Source organism: Helicoverpa zea, chromosome 17 (assembly GCF_022581195.2).
Source record: "Helicoverpa zea isolate HzStark_Cry1AcR chromosome 17, ilHelZeax1.1, whole genome shotgun sequence".
NCBI classification, from domain to species: Eukaryota; Metazoa; Arthropoda; class Insecta; order Lepidoptera; family Noctuidae; genus Helicoverpa; species Helicoverpa zea.
The window spans coordinates 7,938,067-7,965,200 of NC_061468.1; the positions used below are offsets into that span (position 1 = coordinate 7,938,067).

Here is a 27,134-nt window from a genome sequence, read left to right on the forward strand (position 1 = left end):
TAACATAAAATTGTTATAACTTTATTTTAATTGCAAGGGGATCCCCCTTATTCCAAGAATAGATTTATCTGTATACAACTGCAATAACTTAGAAGAACTGACTCTTTGTCTATTAAATATGTCATACTTAAACACTATTTGCATACTATGATGTAAAACAAATAAAAAAAAAACAGAATAACAATATTAAGGGTAAATGCAAAAACACACTGACTATTATAAACTCACTGGCTCCACTAAAATGACATTCCTTACAGTCTATTTAAGTCTCTTCGTCACAACACTCGTGCACCTCATCATTGTTTTTATCACTAACCAAGAGTTCTGAGGTGCAGCGGTAAGGACGTATTGATTGTTAACATCTGTCATTCTTCACAGACGGATTAAGGTCGTGAAAGTATGCGTGAGCCATGGCATCGTCGGCAGGCATCCTCAGGGCTGGGTTACAGGTGAGGAGACGAGCAAGGAGGTCCCTGCCTCGAGCTGGTAGGCGGGGCACTACTTGTGCTAGTCCTAAGCTTGGCTGATAAACTGGCAGTGGCTTGTAGTCGGGCAGCTGAGTTACACCAGGCCATGTGTCTTCATTAGGAGTACCTGTAACAGCAGCATTGTAAACACATTAATACTCAGTACAGAATACATCTTGTTATGAAAGAAGACTGACAATTTCATCTAATTATTATGATAATATGACATGTCAGTGTGTGTATGCTTGTGTGGAGTATTTGTTTATATAATGATATCTACTTTGAACCAGTTTGTTAATCAATATGATGGCATTGTATGATATTGGAGGGCCACAAATACAGTTAAAGCAAATGACATTCAAAACAATTTTTTTTTAATAGGTGTAGTAAGATTTCAATCAATGATTTATGCATTGACTCATTAAAAGCCTAATTGATTTATAATAACTCACCAAGAAGTTTGAAAATCCTTTTCAACTGATCATCGACATCAGAGCCAGGGAACAAGGGCCTTCCTGAATTTGCTAACTCAGCAAATATGCAGCCAGCTGACCACATATCAATGCTCGTAGTATAGAGTTTTGCGCCAAACAACACATCCGGGGGCCGGTACCAGAGCGTCACTACCTCCGCGGAGTAACACTTTACAGGAATACCGAAAGCTCTAGCCAAACCGAAGTCAGCCAATTTCAACTCCCCATTTTTATTAATCAACAAATTCTGAGGCTTTAAATCCCGGTGCAGTACGTTGTGGCTGTGACAGAACGCAAGCCCCCGGAGCAACTGATACATAAACGACTTGACGACGTCCAAGTCTATCTCACCGTTCAAGCTGTCGAAATATTTCTTCAAATCTTGATCGCAATGCTCAAACACAAGGGTCAATTTCTTTTCGCTATGTAAGACATCGTACAGCCGAACAATATTCTTGTGTTTCAACTCTTTGAGGAGACATATTTCACGCAAAGCGGACGATGGTACTCCTTCATCATCATCATCTAACCTCACCCGCTTTAGAGCCACTATTTCATGAGTTTCTTTGTTCTTGGCTTTGAATACAGTGCCATAAGTTCCCTCTCCGATCTTTTCTAGTTTTTCGTACTTCTGCATATTTTACAATTTGATATTAAACAGGGCTGTAAAATCGATTGTTTATTCCGCTCGGTGAAGCACTGCTCCTCCTCCCAGATCTTTTGTGACTACTTTGACATTGACACTTATTTATTTGTCACCTTATTGTTGGGATATCTTTTTACCTTTCGTTTTTATTACAAAACCTTCAAGAAATTATAAAATATTATTTTCTGAAATGGTTTTGTTCTCCACAAGACGGTTATCGTCATGCCGTAAAGATTAATAATATAAAATATTATTTTTTACGTTTCGATAACAAACTTTTAAACGCACGTTTGTTCGAAACTCAAATTAGAAAAATTCCCCAAAATAAAAGATTGTTTTACTTTCTGTAAAATAAGCTCAAGAAGTTTATTTTCTAAAAACAAAATATAATTTAAGTTACTGCAGATCCCCAAAATAAAGCTGTTGTATTTTTAATCATGTTTTAAATCTTTTTACGCTTATGTGTAAAATTGTTCGATGTATTCTGAGCGCACCTCCGTGTTTGCAAACATTCATTCAGCTGGCTTATTCGCTAACTTTCGAATTCTCAGATGTCAACTGGCCTCAGTTGTCATCGGAACTTTGATGTCAACCTATAAGTTCAAAACATTGGTATTCTGTATCGCATGAAGTGGATATCGGTGGATATCGTTACACGGTTGCTGACGCCAAAACTACGATGACAACTTGACAACTCTATTTTTTATCGACTATTATACTGCTAAGTAGGAAATACCCTATTAGCATTACATTACTACGTTTGAGAGAACGCTTTATTTTCAGCGTGTTATATGTTTATAAACAATCTGTGGCGGTAAAATTCAGTATTTGCTTTCTATTGTGTGTGAACTTGGTGTCTAAAATTCCGTGTGGTTGAACAATATTTTAACTGAGAATATTGTGAGTATTGTAGTTGTTATAAATTTTACAACGTAAACAATATTTTGATACGTAGATGTTTATGTTTTGCATGCAAAACAAAAATTGGTACACTACAGGAAGGTAACTTTACGTACTTGAGTAGGTCGTCCCATACATTGAGAGCATCGGTTACCTCACTTACTAAATGAAGGTTGAGACATGCTGCAAATTAGTAACATCAAATTATGTAATATTGGTATTTATTTAACTTTTTACGTTATAAATTCTTACTTTTAGCTCAATTGCAACAGCAGTGTTTTGTTGAGGACGTTGCAGAAACGGACGTAACTCTGCCGAAACTCGCTGAAACCTTGATTTGTTGATACGGAAATTTGCCATGAATTCCTTCTCCCGTAAATCCAGAGAATTATTGAAATCTCGCATACGACGTTTCTGGATTCTGGATAAACTTCGTTTTGTCTCTTATTCCACAAATGCCAGCAAAAATACACGCGAAATTTTTATTCCACATAAAGAAAGATAAAACAAATTAAAATAATACAAATAAAAATAACACTATCAAAAAATAAAGGAAACGACTCAGGGTTTGTATTTCTATTGGAATCGCAAAATTAGAGAAATCTAATATGTCTGATGCAACAATATAGTATAGACATCCCAGTGATGAGGCATAAAACACTGCTATTTGTAGTGTATTTCAAAAAATGACATTGGCTATCAATTTGATGTCCACTGGGCTTACGGAATCGCAATATAACGTTTATCGATACAGAAACCGCTGTCAAAATGAGTCATGGTGGATATCAGCCTGTGTCGATGCTGATGACGTCATCTCATTTGGTAACTGGCGTTAGCGAATAAGAAAATAGCTGTTTGACAATTTACTGATGTACACTTTACCAATTGATGATATCTGCGAGCTGTCAGTGGAGTTAGCGAATAAGGCTACAGATGATCAATCAAATAAAATCATTCACAAAAAAGTCAAGTCAAATCCGAAAAGTTGAATTGTCATATTATTCATTATTATTATTTTGGAAAGTATTCTAAATTTTATTTTTATTTGAATAATTGAGCTGCCACGGTAAGACTGCTATGATTATTTTAAATCATTGTATATCTTTGTGTAACGTGTAAATTGTACGCAAAGAGTAAACATTATTACGTATTATAGTTGACGATGATCACATATCACGAGCGCGTGTTGTAGATGAGCGAGGGCGAAGGAACTTTGGTGGACAAGTCGGAAAGTAGCTCGTTCGAAGACCTCGCGGCCGCGGCGGCTCATGAGATCGAGGAGGCAAAGCTCGCCGAGGCAGCTGCTTCCAAAGACAAGACAGAAGAAACAAAAACTGATGAGTGGCAAGATTTGCTAGGGTCAGGCGCACTACTTAAAAAGGTCAGCTGGCACTGATTATCTGAGTAGATTTACATTATTTTAATCATTTCAAGTTTATTGTTGGATTTAGAATTTTATTTTAGGTACTCCATGCCCTTAATTTTGTTTGAAAGTACTCATAACTAAATGAGGTTGATTACTTCACCATTTTTTGTCGATTTCTTATATTGTGTACCACACAATTTTGCAAACTCACTCATATCCTTGTTAATAACCTTCTTTTTTGCCAGCTAAAATTGATTATTGGTAGGTATGTAAAGTTATGTAAATAGAAAACATTATGTTCAATCAACAGTTCCTTTTTTCTGTCAGTGATTCATATAATAACAACAACATTACACAAGTTGAAAGTCATTGGTGTGTATAGTACAGTACAATACTATTGTTTACTTCTTAAGATTTAAGACTTTATTTAAACATTTCGGAAAGTCAAATAATAACTTTATTTTACAGATAATAAAAGTTGGTGAAGAATCAAACGGTCTCCGACCCCACAGAAGTGACATTTGCCGAATTAGCTATGAGGTCAAAATTAAAGACACAGATACAGTTGTGGAAAAAAGGGATCATGTTAAGATATATTTGGGTGACAATGAAGTGAGTTATTTTTGTATATTTTTTAAAACAGGTTATACAAATTTTTATGCTGAGTAATAATCATCATGTTATAATAAAAAATCCTGTGCATCATGCTGAATTGCAACTTTTCATAGTTATAATTTGATTCAGTTCAAACAAAGGATTTTTTCACTTCAGATACAAAACTTTTCATGCATAATTAAATGCAATTATGATTATAATCAGTTATTGACTTTGTATTTTCCACCACAATAGGCACAGGCAATCTTATCATGCATCTGTCTATTATTGATAATGATACAAAAACTTGGTTGAGTTTAGCACTCAAAGGAAGTGTTACAAAGTTTATATTATGTTATAATCTTATCAGCATTTTATGTACAAGGGCGCAATAGATGTATTGTTTAGTGTTATGTCTGTCAAAGCATTTGTGATTATCATTTTATATTACTCCATGTTTTATGAAACTTTACACAGCCTTTAGTAAAAATGCTGGAATCATTTCTCAGTATGGAGCCATGCTGCTTCTTATGTCCAGGTCTAGAATGCTTCCAATATGTTCTTATTTTTATTTCCTTCTTTATTTTTCTATACTATTCAATTGTTGAAATGTACCCCAATATAGTAAATAAAGATGTGGAACTCTGCCAAAAAAAATGTTAGTAGGACAAAGAAAGTACATTATAACAAAGGACAAAAACCATCCAACATTATTAATCCCAATTTAATTTCCCTTATTAGACTTAAAGCTATTTTTCATGATCACATTTTAGATTCTGCAAGGGCTGGACCTAGCAGTAACGATGATGTACAAAGGGGAAGAATGCCTTCTACAAATGAACCCACGATTTGGTTATGGTGAAATTGGGCTGAAGCCAGGCGAGAGTTTGGGCCTAGTAGGAGAGATTGATGGGCCCAAGTATGAGGGCCCCATGATAGATGCAGACACCTGGCTAGAAGCTCGTGTGGAACTCCATGATTGGGTTGAAGAGCCTGAACATGAAAATTTGCCGATTGCTGAAAGAATGGAGACAGGGTAAGTAGGGCAAAATAATTTCTTTGAATTATAGTCAGATTCGGGAATAGGCGACTTTGAATTGTTTTATCAAATAAATTAAATGAAAAATAGTTGGTCATATGAATCAAGTTAAACCTTACATTTGTGATTGTATGGATATATTACGTCCAAAGATGAGCGCGCGGGCTTTTAACCCGTTACAGATGTAAAAAAATTAAACGTAAAAGCATAAGTTACTCCAGAAAGGTACCAAAATGTAAATGTTTAAACCTGTATACATAAACATTTTAAATTAATTAGCCGCGCCGCTAGCTTCATTTTTTTGCATCGAAACATGTTTAGGTTAATGACCTTAGGATATCTTCGAAAAGAACTTGAATTTTCTTTATCATTTTAAAATAAGAATACAGATTAAAATGGATTATATTTATGATAATTTGACTAAGCAACAAGTTTATATTTAACCACCTAATAATATTTTGTATCTTAACAGCCAAGTAGGTATTTTTTATGTGCCTATGTTACCACTACAGTCAAAAACAACGGTAAATATTGCGACGTAAGAAATAGAAAGTGGTTAATATTAATACTATAGACAAGTTCCTTTCTTATCACGTATGATATTATTATATTATGCTAAGGATTGTTTAGAAGTGACGCCCTTGAATATATTTACATAAAACTCGGATTGATGTAGATATCGGAACCTTGGCACATTTTTAAACGTTGACAAATGCTTGGACGCTTGTATTGTGAGTTTTTTTTTATTCGGGTCAGTGTGTAAAACGTATACTGTTTTACTAATCAAGCACATAAGTTTGGATGTAACACTTAAAATTTCTTTTCTAATGCTGACCCAATTTTTTTGGCATTACCAACGCCAAAAGCTCAATGTTAAAAGACCAGCCTTTGAGTTGCCAAAAAATAAGATTTATAATGAATTCTACAGTGTCTTAGTTAATGGTCACGGTGACCATGAAATTAGAATTTTAATATATATTGGAGATATATCTACTGCGCATTTTGCGGTGGAAGTAACAGTTAACACGTTGTGACCTTGACCAAAAATGGGTCTAAATATAGCTATTGCCATATTTTGTTATTGTTGACAAGAAGTTATTAAGGCGACGAATTGGTCAACAATAATTCCATAACCGGCACGCGCATCTAAGGCGCCAAAAGGGGTCGGAGCGTCTGAGCGGGGCGAGGATAACAATACCCGCGCTAGCTTATAACTAAAAGTCGTAAGCGACAAAATGGTTTTGTAATTTTATTATTTTGAAATGATAATTTGATAAAAATTCCTTCTACAATTTTAAAGAGTATGTATATACTCAACTACTAAAAAAGTTAAGAGGCTTAAATCGGTCCCGTTTGCCCATAATATGTGAATCTCTTTTTAAAAAGAGGTATGTTTGATATATTTTTCTCTGTTATAAAAGTTACCTAATCATGTTTCTACGTCTAACAAAATAAGGTTTATATCATGAACTTTCAGGTAACCAAGTTGTATTTTGATCCGTTTTGTATTTACTGAGAAAAATTGAGATCCTTGGCGCCAAAAATTCCAATTCGTCCTCTTAAACATTAAGGAATTTCGACTCTGTCTTGTCAAATTGCAAATATTTGTACAATCTAATAAAGATAAACGGTTGATCACGATCTTCGTTTGTTTTGTTAATAACAAACCTTCACTTCATAATTTTATTCCAGCCTCTACAGATTTGATGAATGCATAATGAATGCATAGTTTTTAAATGCCCCGATAAAGTTCCACAGCTATATAAAAATAGAGACAAAATAATTATAATTAATAAATTATATAAAAATAAATAAATAGTTGAGGTCTTGTATACGTCATTACTTTTTTATATATTTTTTCATTAATAGATTTGAACCTTACCTATGCCTATACAAATAAAGCTCATTTCTCTTTTCAGTATCCGTCGCCGTGCCCGCGGCAACTGGTGGTACGGTCGCGGAGAGCCGACCCTCGCCGTGCAACTATACCGTCGCGCTTTAGACGTGCTAGACGAGAGCGATGGTGGTATCACCGCTCCCACTCCCAGTGGGGACATAGCGCCAACTAGCGATGATCTGCAGGCGTTGTTGGAAGAACGGCTGAGGGTGCATAATAATATGGCTGCTGCTCAGTTGAAGGCGGGAGCTTATGAGGCGGCATTGCAGGTATGGTGAAAGTTTTAGATTCATTAGATTTAGAACTGGCTTAAGGCAAAGTCAAAGTCAAATCATTTATTTCATTTAGGCCTTTACAAGCACTTATGAATGTCAAAAATATAACTAAGTTTGATTCTAGTTGCCCATTCCAAATGTAGTTTCCTATGGAGAAGAACGGGCAAGAAACTCCATAGGCTTTAGTTTAAGGCTGGATCTAAATAGGTAAATGAAGAAGATGATGGAAAGTCGCTTTTGGACGTTACAGGTGTCATGACAATTAAGTCTTTGTATTGTTGTTCTTAGGACGATTTTCCAGATTAAATTATAATGCAAGTACAACAGCAATTAATGATAATATTTGTTGATATGCCAAAAGATACCAGAAATTATCACGGGGCAGTGGCGTAGCGTGGGTATCTGCCGCCCGGGGCAGTTGTCGATTTTGCCGCCCCTTCCCGTGTATTTTTTTTTAACAATTGTTACTGGCCGTTTGTCATTTTTAACCGACTTCAAAGAAGGGATTTTTTTTTGTATCGACGTTAAAAATCATCAAATGATCCTTCCTGCTGTGGGTTAGCAGCGGTGAGGGAGTGTCAGACTCTTACTGACTAAAAACCGTGGTGTTCCGTCGAAGGCCTTTTATGTTCCCGAGCCGCGGTAACTCTTTCGAACAACCCGCAGCCCCGGCAGAAGGGGGAGGTTCTCAAGTAGACTTTTCTTTTATATCTTTGTTACTTGATTTCTTGGAGGTTTTAAAATTCTTTTAGGTACGCAGGCTAGCGAAGTAGGTACCTATAAGTATATATGAAATTGAAATAATTTATAAAGCGGGGCTACTTTAAACTGTTTAACAAATTAATTTAATTTACGGGACTAACACTTAAACTACTTTCCATGGAACTATACCTAGAAGCGTGAAATTTGGCTTGTATCTAGGTAGGTGTTGCTTATAGCATTCAAGTTTATCTAAACCAGTGGTTCTTAACCTTTTAGTCATGAGGGACCACTTTAACTAAAGTTTGTCTTGACGGGGACCACCTCATCGGTTTACCTAAATTAGCACTCTGCTAAACGCATGTCGGCAGTTGTGTAGGTAAGCAAATGCAAATAAAGAAAAACTTGTGTATGTAGTTTCCAGATACGCGAGCGAAGCGAGCGCGAAATTTTTATCGGACTTAAAACAAAAATTACGTAAAATTTAGCCCAAACGTACTTAACTTTTTGTTTGTCGACAGATGCAAAAATAATCGTTTTTGAATACGTGAGCGAAGCGAGCGCGAAATTTTTATCGGACTTAAAACAAAAATTACGTAAAATTTAGCCCAAACGTATTTACGTTTTGTTTGTTGACAAATGCAAAAAGAAGGGCTATAAGGCGTCGTCTAGGGCTTTCAATACCGGTATTACGGGATCCCGTAATACCGTGATCACGGATATATTTTGGTCTTTTTTCAATACCGGTATTGACGAGCCAATACCGTGATTACGGTATTACAATCTTTTTATAATTTTAATTATTGTGGTTTGTTGTAATAAGTAGCAGGAAGTTGTATTAATAACTACGTACTCGTAAGATGTATGTAGGTACTCGTAATATTATTCTCACACTTCACACTTGTGTATTAAGCGCCAACTTTTATCTCCAGCATACCCGCCCGCACCTTTCTTAAACAACGGGTTCTTAGTCGGTCGAGCGAGCTAAACGACGTTATTGTTTTGTTAGTCAGTAGTAAAGAGACATATCATCACTAGGATGTGTCGCCAATCTACTTGGCAACGCTGCAGAGACTCCAGAACAGACCAAATTTCAACCGAGTCAAAGGCCTTCTCATAGTCCACAAATGCTAGACACAGGGGCTGTTTATACTCTTCGGTTTTCTGTATAATCTGCCGCACTGTGTGGATGTGGTCTATGGTGCCGTATCCGCTCCGAAACCCAGCCTGCTCCGGTGGTTGGAATTCGTCGAGTCTTCGCGCAAGTCGGTTCGTGATCACACTTGAGAACAGCTTATATACGTGGCTTAGGAGGGAAATGGGTCGATAGTTCTTCAGCTGGGTTTTGTCTCCCTTTTTGAAGAACAGGACGACAACACTCTCCTCACTCTCCTCTGGAGTTCTTCCTTCAAACAGGACGGCGTTAAAAAGCTTCTGGAGCTCCCCCAGTACGGGCTTACCTCCTGCTTTTAATAGCTCTGTTGTAATGCCATCCTCGCCAGGGGCTTTTCCATTTTTGAGCTGTCTCAGAGCGATCTCGATTTCGCCACTGCTGACTTCTGGCAGGTCTTCGGTGAAATGGCGTGTTCATGTGGCTCTAGAATCCTCATTTCCGGGATCAGGTCGAGATGCATGCGATGCGTATAACCGGCCATAGAAGTTAGAAGTATAGAAGTTTTCCACTACCGAAAGGACTGCCGGCACCGAAGAAATGACTTGTCCACTTGTTGTGGTCAGCTTCGTCAAGTGGCTCCTTCCAAGAGATTGTACGAACACCTTTGACCCCCCGATTCAGCTCAATTGCTCTTTCAATGTCAAGAGTATTGGAGCACCAGAGGTTGCGTCGTACGTGCTTGTTGATCTCTTGGTTTAGAGCCCGCTGAGCTGACGAAGTGACAGGCGGGTTTTCACGTCGTTTCTTCATAAGCCCTAATGTCCCTTCCGAAAGCTTTGATTTCTTGCACTTACGCTGCATGTTACAGAATCTCGAACCTTCCTCCCTGAGTATCCGAACCACATATTCGTGGTTCTGGTTAACGTCTGTTGTGGTTTTCACGGCGGCAAATCGGTTCTCCAAATTTGCCTGGAACGTTTCAGATCCTGAAATGGTTTGTAGCAGTGTTAGTCGGCGCCTGGCCTTCATCAGACGGAAACGTTCGGCCTAGAAGTTGATATTCAGAGAGCCTCGGACAAGTCGGTGATCGCTACCGGTATTAAACCTATTGAACACGGAGACGTCTCTGACTATGTGCTTCTTGTTCGTCATGATGAAGTCAATCTCATTTTTAGTCATAGTGCGTGTGCTTTTTGGAAGTAAAGGATTGTATTTTAAAAGTTTTAATCGATCTAAAATTAAACTCTGATTTCGAATTAGACGAATTCTATTTGACAATATTAAAAAATATTTGCAACAGCCTTTCTGTAATCAAAGTAACTGTAGGTATTAGAAATTTGTAAACGGGATGCCAATTTACTAAAAGCGGATATTGCGCTAAAATGTATGTTGACGAAGTTAGACCGTGATCACGTGATCACGGTATTGAAATTTCTAATACCGGTATTGATACCGGTATTGAAAAAATCCGGTATTTGAAAGCCCTAGCGTCGTCCTAATTGGGAGCGATCGTACGATGGCGCGATGCGTTTTTCATCTAAGGCGTCGTCCTAATTGACAGCGATCGTACGATGACACGATGCGTTCTCGTCGTGCGATGAGTTCAAACATACAGATTTCATCAGAGTGTCCTATTTGACCTCGCAAGTGAGATCGTGAGATGAAAAACGCATCGCGCCATCGTACAATCGCTGCCAATTAGGACGACGCCTAATATAGTTTCTGAATACGCGAGCGAAGCGAGCGCGAAATTTTTATCGGACCTAAACCAAATATTACGTATAATTTAGCCCAAACGTACTTAACTTTTTGTTTGTTGACAAATGCAAAATTAAGCGCACAGAGTTTCCGAATACGCAAGCGAAGCGAGCGCGAAATTTTAATTATTTTTTAAATTTAAGATTCAAAACCAAAATTACGTAAAATGTAGTTTCACGTTTCAACTTTCGTGTTAAATGTTTTGTTATTGTTAGACAGTTTTATGTAGCGGCGCAGATACTAGTTGCGAACAATTTTTTTTTTAATTGGGTAAATTTTGCCGCCCCCTAAAAGCTGCCGCCCGGGGAATTTGCCCCCCCTGCCCTCCCCCACGCTACGCCACTGTCACGGGGTTAAAAATACCTTATCTACGACACATTACCGTCATGACTAACCCGGTACCATTTTAACCAATCTTCCAAATATTCCAGGCAGTAACCAGAGTCCTGACCTGTCAACCGAAGAACGCGAAGGCCTTATACCGCAAATCCCGCATTTTATCATCGATGGGCCGTAATTCTGAAGCCCTAGAAGCCGCCCGGGCCGCCGCGGCTGCAGCCCCGGATGACTCGGGTGCGCGGAAAGAGTTGCAGAGATGTGAACAAAGGGCCACTAGAGAGAGGTCCGTCGAGAGGAGACTGGCTAAACGCATGTTGGGCACCACTCCCCCGAAAGCTGGATCGCCTGATAAGAAACCTAGTAGGACTAAGGTGAGGTTTCTTATTTTTATTTATTTTTTGGTATGTTTTATCAATGGAGAACAAAATGACTAGCCGAGGTATCATAACGCCAAATATAAGAAAGTAGCTTCACCAAAATGCGGGTGCGGGTGACGAGAGGAACATTATTGGCTATGCTCTCATACGCCTTCTTTGGAACCCGCCCATTTTCTTTAAAACCAAAGCTCTTCTGGTAACGGATCGGCCTGGTCTCTGGCATCGGCCACCCGCCGTACGTATTTGACCTAAAAGTAGGAGTCTGACCTACCGGCCTTATGGCGTCTGCGCTTATATTTCCACCTTATCATTCGGACTATCGGTGAAAAGGCCTGCTAACAGTAATAAATATAATACCTATGTATATATGTTCCCGATTGTTCCCCCACAGATGTTGGTATGGGGCTCGCTGCTGCTGAGCATCCTGATGGGAGTGGCGAGCGTGCTGGTGTACCGCTACAAGATACAGGCGCATTGACCACGGGGATCGACCGCAACACCACAAGTAAGACTAAAATAAACTTTAAGTTTATTGCATAAGGTTCAATTTCAAGTGTCTGAATCAAATTGGTTATGTTCAAGGCATATTCTTAGGGCCTTATCACGCAAGCATATTGCGAGCGGGATGCTCAGAGCAGCACTTCTGCTTTTGAGATAGAGCACTAAATGTGTAAATACTGAAAATTAGGACCCTTAAAAGTTACCAATGACATAAGACTTTATTGTTGTTGTTCCTTGCCAGGTAATGGAGAATCCAATGGTGTTATTGGAGGGGGATGGTGCACACTATACTTAAGGCCACGTCATATCTTCGCTGAGTAAGAAAATCAAGCCTTTCAGCTCTCGGTCTTCGCCCTACGTATTGAAAACGGCAAAATATATTATTATGTATAGTTGTTGTTACTGCTGTAAATATTTACTTTTAAAAAGAGTTGTCTACAATTGCTAAAGTGCAATCTGATTATTTTTTTACTATATTTATACAAGTAACGAATTGTTTTCGCTAGGACAGTTACAGCAGACTTAAATTATGTGGTCGTCGGACAGTATTTGATTAGAACAAATGGGAGGTTACAGCTGATTTTGTTGATTTAGTAAGAATATAAAACATAACTGTTGTGAATATAATCCTACATAGATCTGGGTTCCCAAAATCATTGTTATTACATGTTAGACAATACTAAATGTACCTTACAAGGGGCTAAGTGTAGTTGCAGTTTAGTTCATGTTAATCATTGGCTTTCACGATTCGCCGCCACGTGCATTTATGTCTAAATTTCTATGTACATATATAATTATGTATATTTAAATTATATGTGTAAATTGTTTGTTTATAGTTAGTGCCAAAATGTATCATATCCATGTGTAGGTATATTTCAATGTCTAAAAAAATCAGATCATCCAGAAGATATTTATAGATAGCAAAATAGACAAGATACATAGTCAAACTTGAACATATTTTTCGACTCTTATATTTGCAAAGGAAGATGGAAGCATTTGGGTAAATATTTGAAGCATTCCAACTTTGTTTTTATTTAGGATCAATATTTTTTTATGAAAAGTGTGAGAGGCGCTTTCCTCCAATTTATGGGTGCTTTTCACTCGCATTTATGTATCCGTTGTTGTTCACCACCAGCATTCTTCAGGTAGCTATTCATTAGGTAAATTACATAGTTTCAAGTTTATCTTTTAGACATCGCTTTTGGGTGGTGCAACGGCCTTACAATGTTTTCCAACGTAATATTTTTACAAACATAAAATGATTCAGTTGTCTGTCAGTTGAATAAAGCACACAAAGTAATGTAAAATTAGATTTATTTAAGGCATTGGTTTGGTAAGGAGTCGCTACGACTCCTATAGGATATCAATATGAATAAAAAAACTTAAAAAAATGGTGGTTCCAGTATACACTTTCACTAATAAAAAAATATGTTAAGATCATTTGTTTTATTATCGAATCCTATAAACTATGTAAGTATGTTTATAATTCATAACAACAACAGTTACTATATTAATTTTGTTCTAGGAATGTCAAAAAAATATTAAATACCTTTTCAGGGTCTTATGTGTTAACTATAGATTTAGTTTTATTGCTGCGTTAGTTTACAATCAGTATAAGTACAAAATACATAATTATTCATAATAATGAAACACGTGTTTATAAGAGAGCGCTTGTACGTTTCACTAAGCCTCTTACAACCCATTAGATAACTATAAAAATAAATATAAACCGTCTTACCACAAAAACTTTTTAACGTCAGTTTAAGACTTGTCTAAAAAAATGTCAAATTATGACGTTGACATAAGGTTCATTTTGGAGACACATTTTTTTAGACAAGTGTAGAACAGTTGTTAAAGTTTTTGTATAGTAAGGCCAAAAGAGTTCGTTTCGCCACTTCTGGTAGGAATTATATAACAAATTATTGTAAAATACATAGATTACTTTAACGCAAGTCGCGTTAAACATATCCAAAAGTGCTGGAACAAGCCATAAATAAAGTTAAACTTTAAATGGACGTTGCTAAACACATGATGATCACAATACATTCATGGCATAGTCTCACAATTCACTATATCATTTAAAACACAATATACCTCAGGTAACTATACAATTTGTATATCACAGTCTTGACTTGTAAGTGAACATTCGGGCTAGCCAGTTCGTTATATGCGCTAGAGCTTCTATTTGCGCAATGGTAGCTAACGCTTGGACACTGAACACTGTTGCTACGAAATCGTACAGCAGTTTTGGAGAAAACACGCTCCATACGAACAGATGGTCTCTGAAGATGGTTGCTATTACACAGTATATTACTACGGAATACACTCGGTGTAATGCGAGGATGTTTGTTGCTCGCCATGTTGTTTGTAAGTACCTGAAAAAATATACAAAATTTAATAAAATTCAACTGCTTCTTCTGATCCTGAGTTCATGGCTTAGTAACGGCTTCGCGGATCGGTCGATCATAAGCTATTTATTCTTTGCGCGGACGGCCCGTGAGTGGGTGACAATCTTGTCATGTTGAGATCTTTCGTATTTCGGAAAACTCTGCTGTTATTTGACATATTTATTTGGCAATCGTTACTGGTAGTCAGATTTCATAAAGTCTGACAACCAGCCTTACCAAGAGTTATCGATACTATCTGGTAGCCCAGGTAAAATTTGAGTTGAGGAGCTCAGAGAGCAGTCGCTGCTTGTAAAACACTTGTAATTGCTTCCAGACTTTAAGCCAACCTGAACATAGTTGGGAAAAGGCCAGGCAGGTGATGATGATGACTCAAGAAGACTGGAAGCCGAACTCAACACATTTTGTCAAAAGGCACCCTATATGTAAGTGCTACTAACTGTTGCCACGTATCACTATGCGCGGCCACAGTACAGAAGAGCGCGGCGCCGGCGATGGCGGGCCCCGCGTACGCGTGCAGCCCCATGCGCAGCGCCACGCGCACCGGGCAGTACTCGCGCAGCCCCACGTAGCCCGACCCCAGGTCTACTGACGACAAGCTGTTGGAGTTGCCCTGGAAAATAATAATTAAGGTGAGTGTTGACTCATTAAGCAGTATCCGTTTTCCCGCGGTCTCACCCGCCACCCATGGGAACTACTTAGCAGGACAAAATAAAGCCTATGGTATTCAGGAACATTGTAGCATTGTAGCATTGTAGCATTATAGTATTGAAAGAATTATGGAAATCTGACACGGGGTTCCAAAGATTACCCCTCTACATAATATATAAACTTAAAAATTTTACCTCTTTATAATTTTGGTATAGAAAAGATTCCTTTGCTTGCGCTAATCGAAGGAACTACTTACTGGATCGAATTGAAAAAATAAAATGTGTGTTTACATCATGGAGTAGCTACATAGGGGTAGGTAGTACAAAAGGAAATATAAAGAAAGTACTTAAGAGTGTTCGTACATAAAGAAGTATATAAGGAAAACACTTAAGGGCAGTACTAAAAGGTGTACATCTACATAGGGTTAATAAATGAGGGACTATATAGGGGTAGTATACACCACTATTTTTTAATTAGTACACAAAAAAATGGGGCTCTATCTGTACCCGTTACTGATCATATTTGTGTAATCAAAACTAAAAAAAACGAAATCCCAAAATTATCCAGGAAAAGGACAATGCCGGATTTTGTATGGACCCTGTCCCCACCCACTAACAGACTTGAAACTAGTGTCATCGGAAGCGCATCCTTCGATAGATCATGATTATCGAAACGATTTACTCCAAATGTATGGGGTTTTGGAAACACACGACATTTTACTATCCTTAATAATCAATTAACTTCAAGTTTGTTAACCAATTACTCGGAGTTGCGTGGACCGATTTTGAAATAAAATGTCGTATATTTCCAAAACCCCATACATTTGGAGGAAATCGTTATGATAATCATGATATCAAAGGAGGCGCTTCCGATGACACTAGTTTCAAGACTGTTGGTGGTGGTGAAGGTGTCCTTACGACATCCTACATTGCCTCTTCAAACCGATTATTTTAATTGATGATAACTCAAAAACTGCTTAAAAAATCTTGATGAAAATAAAATCGGACTAGCTTTGAGATAGTTTCCCTACATAAAAAAAATAGATTTTAAATCGGTCCACGCAACTCCGAGTAATTGGTTAACAAACTTGAAGTTAATTGATTATTAAGGATACTAAATTGTCTTATAGTTCCTAAACCCCATACTTTTGGAATATGTCTCCATAATAAGAAATGGTCTATTAAATGAGGCGCATCCAATGACACTACTTTCAAGTCTGTTGGTGGGTGGGGACGTTTTTAGGCATTGTCCTTTGTCTTATTTGGTAAATTCATAATTGAATCAAGGGGGCAAGTTCGAGCGAGAGCACGCGAATGCGAGAGCGACAGAATGATTAATGATTACTACTATGAATAACTTGGAATTACCTGTACAATGTTTACATGAATTGAGTGACATTTTTGGATATAACTTATCGCTAATAACTTTGCTGATTATGAATATTAGTTTTTGAAACTTTGCATAGATAATACTAAGAACTTTTTAAATAAGCCCTTTAAGTATTTGCACTAATTAAAAAATACCTGTGTAGAGGGAGTTTAGGGGGCGTACATAACGGAGTATATAGGACGAGTTCATAGCTTAGTACCTACATAGGGGAAGTACATAATTAAATAAATCTTGGACTAATTATAAAATTATCTACTCACCTGATAAAAGAAGAACAGGATACCAATCCACATATGCACTAGAGTCCTACTAAGTATATCAACCACTTCAGTCTTTTTGCCGGACTTAGAGTCCAACAATTTATGGTCCATACACTCAGATGTTAGCACACACGTTATATAAATACTAGGCACCATTATCACATTGTGAGGCCTCATTAACAACACTACTATTAACATTAAATCATTCAACATTAAATGAGAAATTGATCGCACTAAATTTAATTTCACTTCATCGATGTTCCACGGTTCTTCTATCAGAGTTTCATAGAAGTAGTCTTCTGTTTTCGCCTTAGGCTTATTGTAAACGAATTTGTTGGCGCTTGTTGCGTTTCTTTCCACAGGTTTTAGACCACAGGACTTTAAAGCTCCTATGTATGATAGAATTTCTAGTATAAACTGAGCTATTAATATAGCCCAGAATATGCTGACTATTTGTACTGCGTCCCAGGTTTTGATTTCATCGATTGGTGTTTCTAGGGCTTTGGAAGTGATTCGGTAGCATAGTATGCAGACTACGGCTGCTATTGTCAATCCTGTTTGTATGTAAACCACGTTGTTTACGTAGCGGAGATTGTATAGACATATTGCTAAAGTCGCTATTGTTCCTGAAAATTAGAAAGTGGATTTATTAATATGTTGTAGTTACCAGTAGAGGTAAACAAAATCAGTTTGAATGAAATCGCTATTAAAATTAAAAATAACATAAATCGACGAATTTAACGGTCTGAAAAATGCTAGAAACTGATAGCATTTACCTACACATAGCGATGTCATAGTTTCAAAACTTCCGTTTTTTTAAGTTTTAGAAATAACTCTGTTCGAATTTTGAGCAAGTTGTGTTATGTATTCTTACCTATTACTAAATGAGCTTGAAGATAAAAGGCATTTTCAGGTGCGTTCAGCCAATCCGCGGTGTCTGGTAAGAATAGCCACCGATCTCCAGTTTGATTCATTGTTCTTAGATACCTGAGAAAACAAAACAACATCAAGTATATTTGCCACAAGTATGACTGGACGAGACAAGCAAGAAGTTTCATTCATTGCCACTACGAAGAAGAGAACTGGGTAAATAAAGTATAAGTACAATATTGGGAGGCACATGCCACCCAAACAGTTAAGGGGGGTGTTTTGAAACCGACTTCTCAAAATGTCAGTTTCTTTTTTAATCGTGGTATTCGGTTTTAAAGACAAGGGAAAAATGCTCTCGTCAACAATAAAAAAAAACATATTAATAAAATCTTACCTATGTAAAGCAATAAGCATCACCCATTTAGGTAATATCCCGACTCCAACCGCACTCATTCTTTGCGCCAATTCCGGTTTCTCTTGCACCTCCGTAGCTCCCGTCCACTTTTTACTCAAATACATTAACAAAACCACCACAGTTCTAACAAGAACGAAGAACATTAACGTATTCCAAAAGTAGTACCAAGTCATATGTTCTTCTTCAATGAAACTCGTACCTAGGAACGACCAGCAATGGAATATGGTTGCACCAATTAAGAGATAATCTGTACTGTTTAATTCTGTTAAAGTAGATAAATCTTTGATGCGTTCTATACCAGTTTTAATGATAAAATATGTGGTGGTGAAAACGCAGGCTATAGCGGTTAAAACTAGTATCCAAGGGGACGTGAAATGGCAGACTTGGCTTTTGGTTTCGGTGATGAAACACGCGGTGGTCAGTATGGCACTCGTTATGGAGAATATAACGAAGAAGGCGATGATGTAGCCGGCGTTGGATCTGTGGTGGGAGTGGGAGGTCATACTGGTCTTGCGACGGGCGTCGGGTTGGAATGAGTATAGAGTCACGAAAAGGAGTGATGTGGCGATCTGGAACAAGTGTTTACTTCAAGTAAATATTTATGCTTTTATTCTGAAAATAGTGTCTCGAGAAACTACTTAAAATACAGATGAGATTTATTTTTGTGTTTGTTAACCAACTTTCCAAAAAGGAAGAGGTGCTCAATTAAGAGGTTTCTATTTTTTTAGAATATAGCCTATGCTACGTGTATTCCAAATCTGTAAATTCTCACGCTATGTATTTTGTACCACTTAGATCAGGAGGTAGTCTAAAAAGAACTATTAATATCAGACTTTTCAACAAAATTTTCTTCAATCCACATGAGTAATTAGGACAAAAAAAATATAAACACCTCGAGTCTTTACTTACCAAATAAAGCACAACAATAGCCATCCCAATAGCAAACATATCGAACTCAGTCTTTGTATCTGTTAGGAACTCCGACATCTTCTCTAGCGAGTCTTCGTAGAACTCCCGAGCTATCTTGGCGGCGCTCTGCTGTCCGGTGGCCAGGTAGTGAGCGAATTGCTTCTCAGCACGTTGGAACTGCTTGTAGAATTCTGTGGACGAAGTGGAATTTTGTAACCGACTTATCAAAAACGAGGGGAGTGTTGTGTATGAGTTTTTTAGAGGATTTATATCTGTAACTTGAGTTTTAATTTATTTGGGGATATTGTTGTGATCCCTGAACATTGTATTGGAATAAGGGATGTTAATTAAAGTTAGAATTAAATAATTTTTGTTTGAGTTTCCTGTGGTGCAGTTAATTTTTTTTGCAATGACGATGCGAACGGAAGATGCAGGTGACTATGAATCAGTCATCTGCGGTAAAGCTAGTATTTTTGTTTTCAATGACGGCATGTACGAGAGGGAGGTGACTACAAATCACGTAGCATGAATTTCACTATCTCCACTTCTCTGTGATTCGCAGCTCAAGTCGGACCTTAAAAAATAATTCTGCACCTCTTTTTACATTTTAGAATTAATTTACCATCTATCTACATACCGGTGTCAGTAGGCAGTGCCTGCTTAGCATTATGCTGCGCCTGCACGTGCAGTAGATACAGGTGTTGTCGCGTGTCTTGCGGCAGCAGTGCGGGCAGCAGGCGGCCGCCGCTGTCGCCCGGGAAGGGGCAGCCCAGCAGCCATGATACTGAAGGTGCCACGTCTACTTGAGCCACTGTGGGGCCGCGGCCTAGGCTGTGGGTACAAAAAAGTACTGGGTAATCAATGAAGACCTGATGAGAAATCATGCTATTGGTACATCAGCCACGTTAGAGGACGTGTCAGGCAGATTTGAGAAAACGTGACAGCATGACGTTTGGTATATGGCATTGTCATAACCACGCCACGGAGTAAAAAAGAAAGATGGGTAGGTTAAGTAGGAAGCGTACTGTAGGCGTGACGAAAACGATTAGTTACTACTTAACTGATGATGATGATGTCCTCCCAGACGTGTCCGTCGACGGCGACACCCTGTCAATTCCCGGCAATCTGTCTTCGCTCATGGGCCCGGTAGTGACTTGCGAACCCGAATTTGTTTTTAAAAACTCGGTCACATGATGCACAGTAGAGTAGAGTAGAGAGTGGAGATGTCTACTACTTAACTAACGAGGTGTTCGCATTCCTCGCGATATTTGACAAAGAGCGGTCTTGATTGATAGGTGATTTGGTTTTTAAGAAAATGGGCGGGTTACAAAGGTGCAATGAAAATGGGCGGGTATACGGTCCGGCCCCATGTTCACAGCTGTTTGCTCTGTTGTGTAGTATATTATTTACTTCATATCCCAACTCAAGTCCCCTAACACAAAGAGCAAATGACACAATTCACACAATACATACGGATGAGGACACACGAAATCATCACTCCTGGCCAACACGAGCGGCACGAGCACCTCACTGGGCGTGGCGCCGCCGTGTCCGCCCGCGTCGCGCATGCCGTGGTCACCACACACTATTAGTACGCCATTACGGTCCTGGGAATAAAGGCGAGATTGGTTTAACACCAATAATTACTGCGAAAAGGTAAAAGGTAAGTTTTGGAAAGTATTTCGATGACCGTTACGCTCCTAGGAATAAGGACGATATTGCATTAACAAGTTCTCGGGGAAGAAAATATAACCACTAAGAAACGGTAAAAGGTGAGTGATGTATGTATGTCAATCACCGTTACGCTCCTGGGAATAAAGACCATATTGCTTTAACAAGCCGTGGGGGAATTGACCGAGGTGAAGTGAGTTTTTAAGCGTATTTGGGTCATTCAATTACAGGCTAAACGGGTTAAAAGTTGATTTTCGCTGTAGGTACCAAATGCATAATGGGGTTGATAGGAGATGTAGTAAGTACCTACTGAATAATATTTTCTCACAAAATTTTTGAAAAAAGACGTTAACGTTTGAAAAAAGCTGTTATACCATAACGTTATTTTTTGTAACAACTACAAATTTCCACAACTTTCAGAAGGAACGAACATGACACTACTTTTGCAATTTTTTATTGAAGTCAAGTAAAGGTATCAAAGACTAAAATTAAATTCGATAAAACAGGACTACTCACCCACTTCTGCATAGCGGTAAATATTTTCTTCACGACCTCATCCATTTCCAAGAGCTTCGGTTTGATCTTAGGGCTCCGAGCTCCCTCCAAATGTCCAATATGGTCCAACCCGAGGTAATGTAATACTAGGAAGTCAAACGTTGGTTTCTTTTGTTCGTCCGGTGTCAATATCTTGTCTAGATGTCTCGTAACGTTATTATCTACCTGCAAAGGAGACACATTTTTGAGAAAAACATAAGAGAATATGTATTTTTCAAGGGGCTATGTGAGAATGATACGTCTTAAAGGATTAAAGATACTGTAGGGTCGAACGGCAGAAAAGTACCGTAGATTCAAGAATAAACCTAAGACTCTATCATGTAATCTTAAGTATTAATCTTTATATAACGGTAAATGCCCTAACAATTTTAGAGTTATTATACTCTTGAAAAAAACAAGGCCCAGAAAAGAAACTGTTTTTTATCAGGTTTTCTTTTCAAGGTTTTTTTTCACATTAGAAAAAGAACGGTTTTTTGCAACACTAGGTTGTACTGCGAGATGCCATAAAAAAACCATACTATTACTTAATCTGCATATAATTAAGAGGAAACATTTTTTTTAAAGGCTCCGAAACTATGGAACCGATTTGAGAAATTATTTCACTGTTGGAAAGCTCCTTTCTTCCCGAGCAACATAGGCTACACTTTATCCTGGTACGGGCAGTAGTTTTCACGGTAGAAACCGCTTGAAAATCGCTAATAACTTTAAAATTACCTCAGTATAATCAGTGACAAAAAACGACGTAGTTCCATCAAACTCAGCCCACAGCCCCGGGAACAGTCTCAACCACGTATCATCCCCATACATGACAGTACGACGCCCTCTAGCGTTGGCGACGCGCAACACGCTGTCCCCGCGGACGGCCGGCGCTCCGAAGTTGAGAGCTACGTCCGCGAATGTCGATACACTGCCTGTCATCATGGCCTGGAAGATAATGTGTAATTTTTATTAAATAAGGCAGTTTTTGGGGTAGCCAGTATGATGAGTTTGATTTCTGATTAGTTGCCAGAGCACATCGTAAACCAAATTATATACAAAAAGCACTGAAAACTGAAAAGCCACTACACCCAACTCAAGTATTGTGATTAGGAATGTAGTTACATCTAATACTTAACCAAACAGTTAATCGATTTATGGAGTAGTATAAATTATCAAATAAAACGTGCCCGAAGTAAAAATACACATGTGATGAACAACATAATACATAGCAACAGATCATTTAAAAAATAAACAATACTATTAGCTATCGTTTTATGTAGATCAAGTTACAGAATACATCAATTTGCCTACATTTTCCTTACAATGTTTGCGACTCAACAAAATTGCAACAAAGGCACGCCAGCATATCTAACGCGGAAACGCATTCAAACACACACCTAACCCAAGCATGAGCAGTGACGGATTAAACATATAGCAAGAGTAGCCATTTCTTAGGACCCCGCGCCGATGTGGGCCCTGCACCCTTAGTGCTAGGGAGTCTACGCGGATTTGTACTGGTATTTTTTAAACTGTTCTATCTATGCCCCGAAACTACCCATCGATTTACAAAATTCTTTCCCAGTTAGATAGCTTCAGTCATCCCGAGTAACAGGCTATATTTTCTTCCTTTACGTGCAGTGATGCAGTAGTTCCATGGGAAGCGGCTGAAACTGCGGGAAACGGCTAGTAAGATATATAAGGCGATTTTTTTGGACAAAAGGGGCCTGCTCTAGGGCCCCGAAGCCTACCTAATCCGTCACTTTCCACAGACAATTTGTCTAACACTGACTAACACAGAGAAAGGGAGCCATAAGGAAGGGAAAGTCTAGATATCAATTAATGCGTGCTCTTCCTAAAGGCGATGTGCATGACTAGTTTAGTACATTTACTAGGTGCAGTGACTCGGAACTGCAGGAACCGATGTAATATTGGTCATTAATTGAGTAATAAGAATTGATTTAATCACTAGGAGTTGTAATTATGTGTGCTAATGTGATTTGGAGTTTTATGACCATCTCATTATTGTTTTTTTTTACTTTGAGTAAAGATTTTAAATTCCAGCTGGTTAGTAACTCCTGCATTCAAGAGAGAAACGAATCTAACAGCATATAGCAAGAAAATAATAAAGTAGGTAAATAAAATTCAATGAGTTTTCAACCCTTTTCCGTTGTTAACATGTATGTATATTATGTATTGCATCCATAATTTTATATGACTGGTGATGAAATTATCGTTAAAATACGGTAGGAATACCGGTCGGCATATCTTCATGCTATACGCTTTTGGTCACGCTAACTAAACTAAAATATCACAAGTATGCATGTTATAATTAGTCTATCTTCCTAAAACAATGTTTCATTCTTTACAAAGTTTATTAATTTGTTTTGGTACATCAACCTAAAAAAAAATGTGAACTTGAGATATCAGTTTAATTATTTCTTAGATGTCTTGTTGATTAGAATGTTTTCAACCTATCTCTAAGGGCACCTACGCATTATGCGGTTAGCCGGAATGCGGTCAGCCGTCCGGCTAACCGTAGGAAACGGTTGCGCTTGCGGTTAGCCGGGTGGCGGATAGCCGCAACTCCAACCGGAAAGTGCGTTTAGAAACCGTAGTGGTTTGCGGTTGGTTTTTATCGGAATATTCTGCGGATTTAGTATTCCAGATTGCTGGCCTATTTTGTATCTCGATTATAATTTTTTCGGTAACGAAATCCATATTAATAAAGTATCAGTTAAATGCGCGAATGTTGGTGAACACGTTTACCGTCAATGGCGGGCAACCGCAAACTAGCATATCCGCGTAGTGTGTATGGCGACCGTCCGGCTGGCCGCCGGTCGGGCCGCAGCGCTCAGAACGACCGGAGCGGTCGGGCGGCAGCCGCGTCGTAGTGCGAATGAAAACTACATTCTCGTACAAATTTTTTATTGCGGTCAGCCGCACGGCTGACCGCAGTCCGGCTAACCGCATAATGCGTAGGTGCCCTAATAGTGCTGTAAATGATTAAAAGCAAGTATTTCTATTTCAAACAAAACTGCACTACAATTACTATGAATACATACACACTATATGTATAGACTTGTTAGAGTATGTAAAAATAGTGGGTATATAAAGCATGTGATGTAAAATACAATGATAAACCCAAATATCCCAAACCAATGCAAGTGGTAATGAAAAACATCAATAACCCTTCTTAGCAATCAGAAAATAATCTTAAACTATTTCAAACACAAGACCAAAGAAAAAACATTTTAGATTACAATTAAAATCTTCTGCAAAAGTTTTAAATAATTCAGAATAATATGTTTTTAAGGAGAAATTGTTGTTTTTTCTTTGTCTATATGGCCATGCATGGAAAGCTGAACAAATACTACTAGTTTATATAGATAAAGGTGACACTTGCAAATATATCCCGCCAGAAGTTTATAGTGCGCCTCCACTGTGCCTTTTCCTTCTTACGTTCAGGTGACTGTACATAACAGAACAATATACAATTATATTTGTTTTATGTTAACTTAGTATTAATCTAGAAGTATTTTTATATTAAAATTGCAATTTAAATAAATCTTTTCTTTGGTTTTGTGATTGTAATACATAGAAAGAGATCATTTGAACAAATTCTCAATTTACTGCAATTTAATAAAATACACTGAAAAGTATATTAATCACTTTTGGTTCATATTTGTGTGATTCAAATTAGAATGTTTATCCTACCTTGATCCTGGGCATAGTGACAGTAGGAGGTTCAGCCACAGACACATATATGCAGCCAGACTTATTTTTAAGTAGTTGTCCCGTGTATGGCATATATTCTTCAGTTACAAAGTCATATCGAAGGCCATCTATAACCATGAGAACCACAGTATTCTCCCCAGAATTGTACACTTGCTGGCCGTCAATACTGGAAATTTGAAAATAGAATATTGCAAATAAACTCTTTGGCTCATTTCATATAATTGGCACTCAACACTTTTCATCATTTCAGTAATTTATGAACAATAAAGATTAAGTCTGATTGCTGATAAGTAATAAATTACTTGCTTTTATTACACTCAATTTTAGAACACAAAAATAGAAATAGATATTGAGTCAAACTAACCTGACACCATCAATAAAGTTTGGTAGATCATCCATATGGGACATTTTCCCGGAATGGTATTTCAGCGGGAAAAATCCATAGAGGAAGAGCATGAGGGCTCCAAGGCCCGTTACGAGGAGGCAGAGGCCGGTCCATCGGTGCTGTATCCAGGACAGCATGACGATCAACCCTCGCCGTGTACCAGTCACTTAAAACATGCACGAACACTAAATTTGAATCGCCGGGATGCCGGCACTCGATGATTTTTACGCTACGTAAACACGCTTTCGCTTCTGCAATATTTCATATCAACAGCACTCGTTTTCCCGCTGTAGGAAATCGCATTGTGTAATGCGGATAAGGTTTATTTGATCCACACGCCGAGTCGCGACGTGTATCTGTACACCTATTCAGCTTTTATCAGAAACGATCACGAATTCACGATAAGATCGCTCCGACTTATTATCAATAACACTACAGCATTGAGTAACCTAACTAATGCAGGCATATGGAAGTAATGGAAGAACTATTCTTAAAAAAGGGCTTCAATGATTATACAAGGAAAAGAGCGGAATACATAGAAAGATAAACAAAAAATATAGGAGAGATTTCTTGACATCGAATCGAAATAGCCCGTTGCCGGCGCGGTGTAGTCAAGTGTTGTTCTTGGTTATTGTAACCTTGGAATATTATTCACGTACACAATCGATTTCAACACTAAATTGTCACTCACCCACTTGAGTTACTAATAGTAATTAATTATCAATTGCAAGATAATTAGTGATCACAAATATTCATAACTCTAACTGCATCCATTATTGAATAAGCTAAACAAGCTATATTCACACACAGCCTATATTTTCATAAACTATAAATTCGATAATATATGAAGAAGAATCGATTAGCAATACTCAATACTTCGTAAAATAACACTGTATTACAGCGAGTCTCGATACGATCGTCCTAGAAACAAAACACAACACTAATAATATGTGTCAGTGTCACTGTCAAAGTCATAATGACGTTTTTACTTTTTATCAATTGCTGCGATGTTCCGCCCCCAGGCTTTTAAGTTATAACCGACACAAACTTTAAACCCGAACAAAGAGCATACACTCTTGATCTCTCTGATTTTATTGGCTTTTTGCTAGTATAAGTCAAGCTATGAGAGTTGAAAGCTTCGTGAACAGGTGAATGGGTTTTTCGCTTATCTGATTAAAAAACCTCGCAATGCAACTTACTTCTATGGATCTACCCATGTTTCATTCCAGTTAAGTACTTCTACATGTAGAGTTAGTGTTATTTAATATGTCGAGCTTATTAAAGAACATTTATAAGTAGTAAGGATCGAATGCTCTATAGAATTCTTCAGAAAAGTTCTTGGCGAGAATGTTTTTACTATTCGATATTGTTTCGATTTTACAAAGTTTTAGCTAGTTAACATTATAAATCACTTTATTTATTCGGATAATTCTAGCAAAATGATAAACAGTTTATTTACGCTACA

At 37.9% G+C, this 27,134-nt stretch overlaps 3 protein-coding genes across 5 annotated transcripts; 1 reads left to right on the forward strand and 2 right to left on the reverse strand.

The window, feature by feature from the left end:
• Positions 1–1,700, reverse strand: LOC124638561 (cyclin-dependent-like kinase 5). Its single transcript, XM_047175566.1, has 2 exons — positions 920–1,700; positions 1–594 (listed from the first exon to the last, which is right to left on the reverse strand). The coding sequence occupies exons 1-2, from the start codon at positions 1,575–1,577 to the stop codon at positions 356–358; spliced, it is 897 nt and encodes a 298-aa protein (XP_047031522.1). The 5' UTR covers positions 1,578–1,700; the 3' UTR covers positions 1–355.
• On the forward strand, positions 364–13,880 carry LOC124638559 (peptidyl-prolyl cis-trans isomerase FKBP8-like). Of its 2 annotated transcripts, none has more exons than XM_047175563.1 (8): positions 364–449; positions 3,679–3,867; positions 4,321–4,464; positions 5,220–5,482; positions 7,405–7,651; positions 11,660–11,938; positions 12,336–12,449; positions 12,687–13,880. In XM_047175563.1, the coding sequence occupies exons 1-7, from the start codon at positions 411–413 to the stop codon at positions 12,420–12,422; spliced, it is 1,248 nt and encodes a 415-aa protein (XP_047031519.1). In that variant the 5' UTR covers positions 364–410; the 3' UTR covers positions 12,423–12,449; positions 12,687–13,880. The 2 variants fall into 2 exon arrangements, with proteins under 2 accessions (XP_047031519.1, XP_047031520.1); XM_047175564.1 differs by lacking the exon at positions 364–449 and adding an exon at positions 3,417–3,552.
• LOC124638558 (GPI ethanolamine phosphate transferase 2) lies at positions 13,743–26,604 on the reverse strand. 2 transcript variants are annotated; one of them, XM_047175560.1, is made up of 14 exons: positions 26,361–26,604; positions 25,649–25,835; positions 25,264–25,450; positions 24,953–25,018; positions 22,285–22,494; positions 21,532–21,735; positions 20,818–20,951; positions 19,982–20,175; positions 19,345–19,535; positions 18,415–19,004; positions 18,025–18,137; positions 17,151–17,776; positions 15,291–15,463; positions 13,743–14,820 (listed from the first exon to the last, which is right to left on the reverse strand). In XM_047175560.1, the coding sequence occupies exons 2-14, from the start codon at positions 25,804–25,806 to the stop codon at positions 14,565–14,567; spliced, it is 3,102 nt and encodes a 1,033-aa protein (XP_047031516.1). In that variant the 5' UTR covers positions 25,807–25,835; positions 26,361–26,604; the 3' UTR covers positions 13,743–14,564. The 2 variants fall into 2 exon arrangements, with proteins under 2 accessions (XP_047031516.1, XP_047031517.1); XM_047175561.1 differs by lacking the exons at positions 24,953–25,018; positions 26,361–26,604 and having other exon boundaries at positions 25,649–26,328.
• Between the last annotated feature and the right edge of the window lie 530 nt (positions 26,605–27,134).

Excerpts from the sequence above, each read along its gene's own strand:
- LOC124638559 (XM_047175563.1), top strand. The coding sequence starts at position 411 with ATGGCATCGTCGGCAGGCATCCTCAGGGCTGGGTTACAG. Across the intron at positions 450-3,678 it reads TCCTCAGGGCTGGGTTACAG|ATGAGCGAGGGCGAAGGAAC; the intron begins GTGAGGAGACGA and ends CGCGTGTTGTAG. Across the intron at positions 7,652-11,659 it reads CTTATGAGGCGGCATTGCAG|GCAGTAACCAGAGTCCTGAC; the intron begins GTATGGTGAAAG and ends CAAATATTCCAG.
- LOC124638561 (XM_047175566.1), bottom strand. The coding sequence starts at position 1,577 with ATGCAGAAGTACGAAAAACTAGAAAAGATCGGAGAGGGAACTTATGGC. Across the intron at positions 595-919 it reads AAGGATTTTCAAACTTCTTG|GTACTCCTAATGAAGACACA; the intron begins GTGAGTTATTAT and ends CTGCTGTTACAG.
- LOC124638558 (XM_047175560.1), bottom strand. The coding sequence starts at position 25,806 with ATGCTGTCCTGGATACAGCACCGATGGACCGGCCTCTGCCTCCTCGTA. Across the intron at positions 19,005-19,344 it reads CTATTGTTGTGCTTTATTTG|ATCGCCACATCACTCCTTTT; the intron begins GTAAGTAAAGAC and ends CACTTGTTCCAG. Across the intron at positions 17,777-18,024 it reads TCAAGCTCATTTAGTAATAG|GAACAATAGCGACTTTAGCA; the intron begins GTAAGAATACAT and ends TCTAATTTTCAG.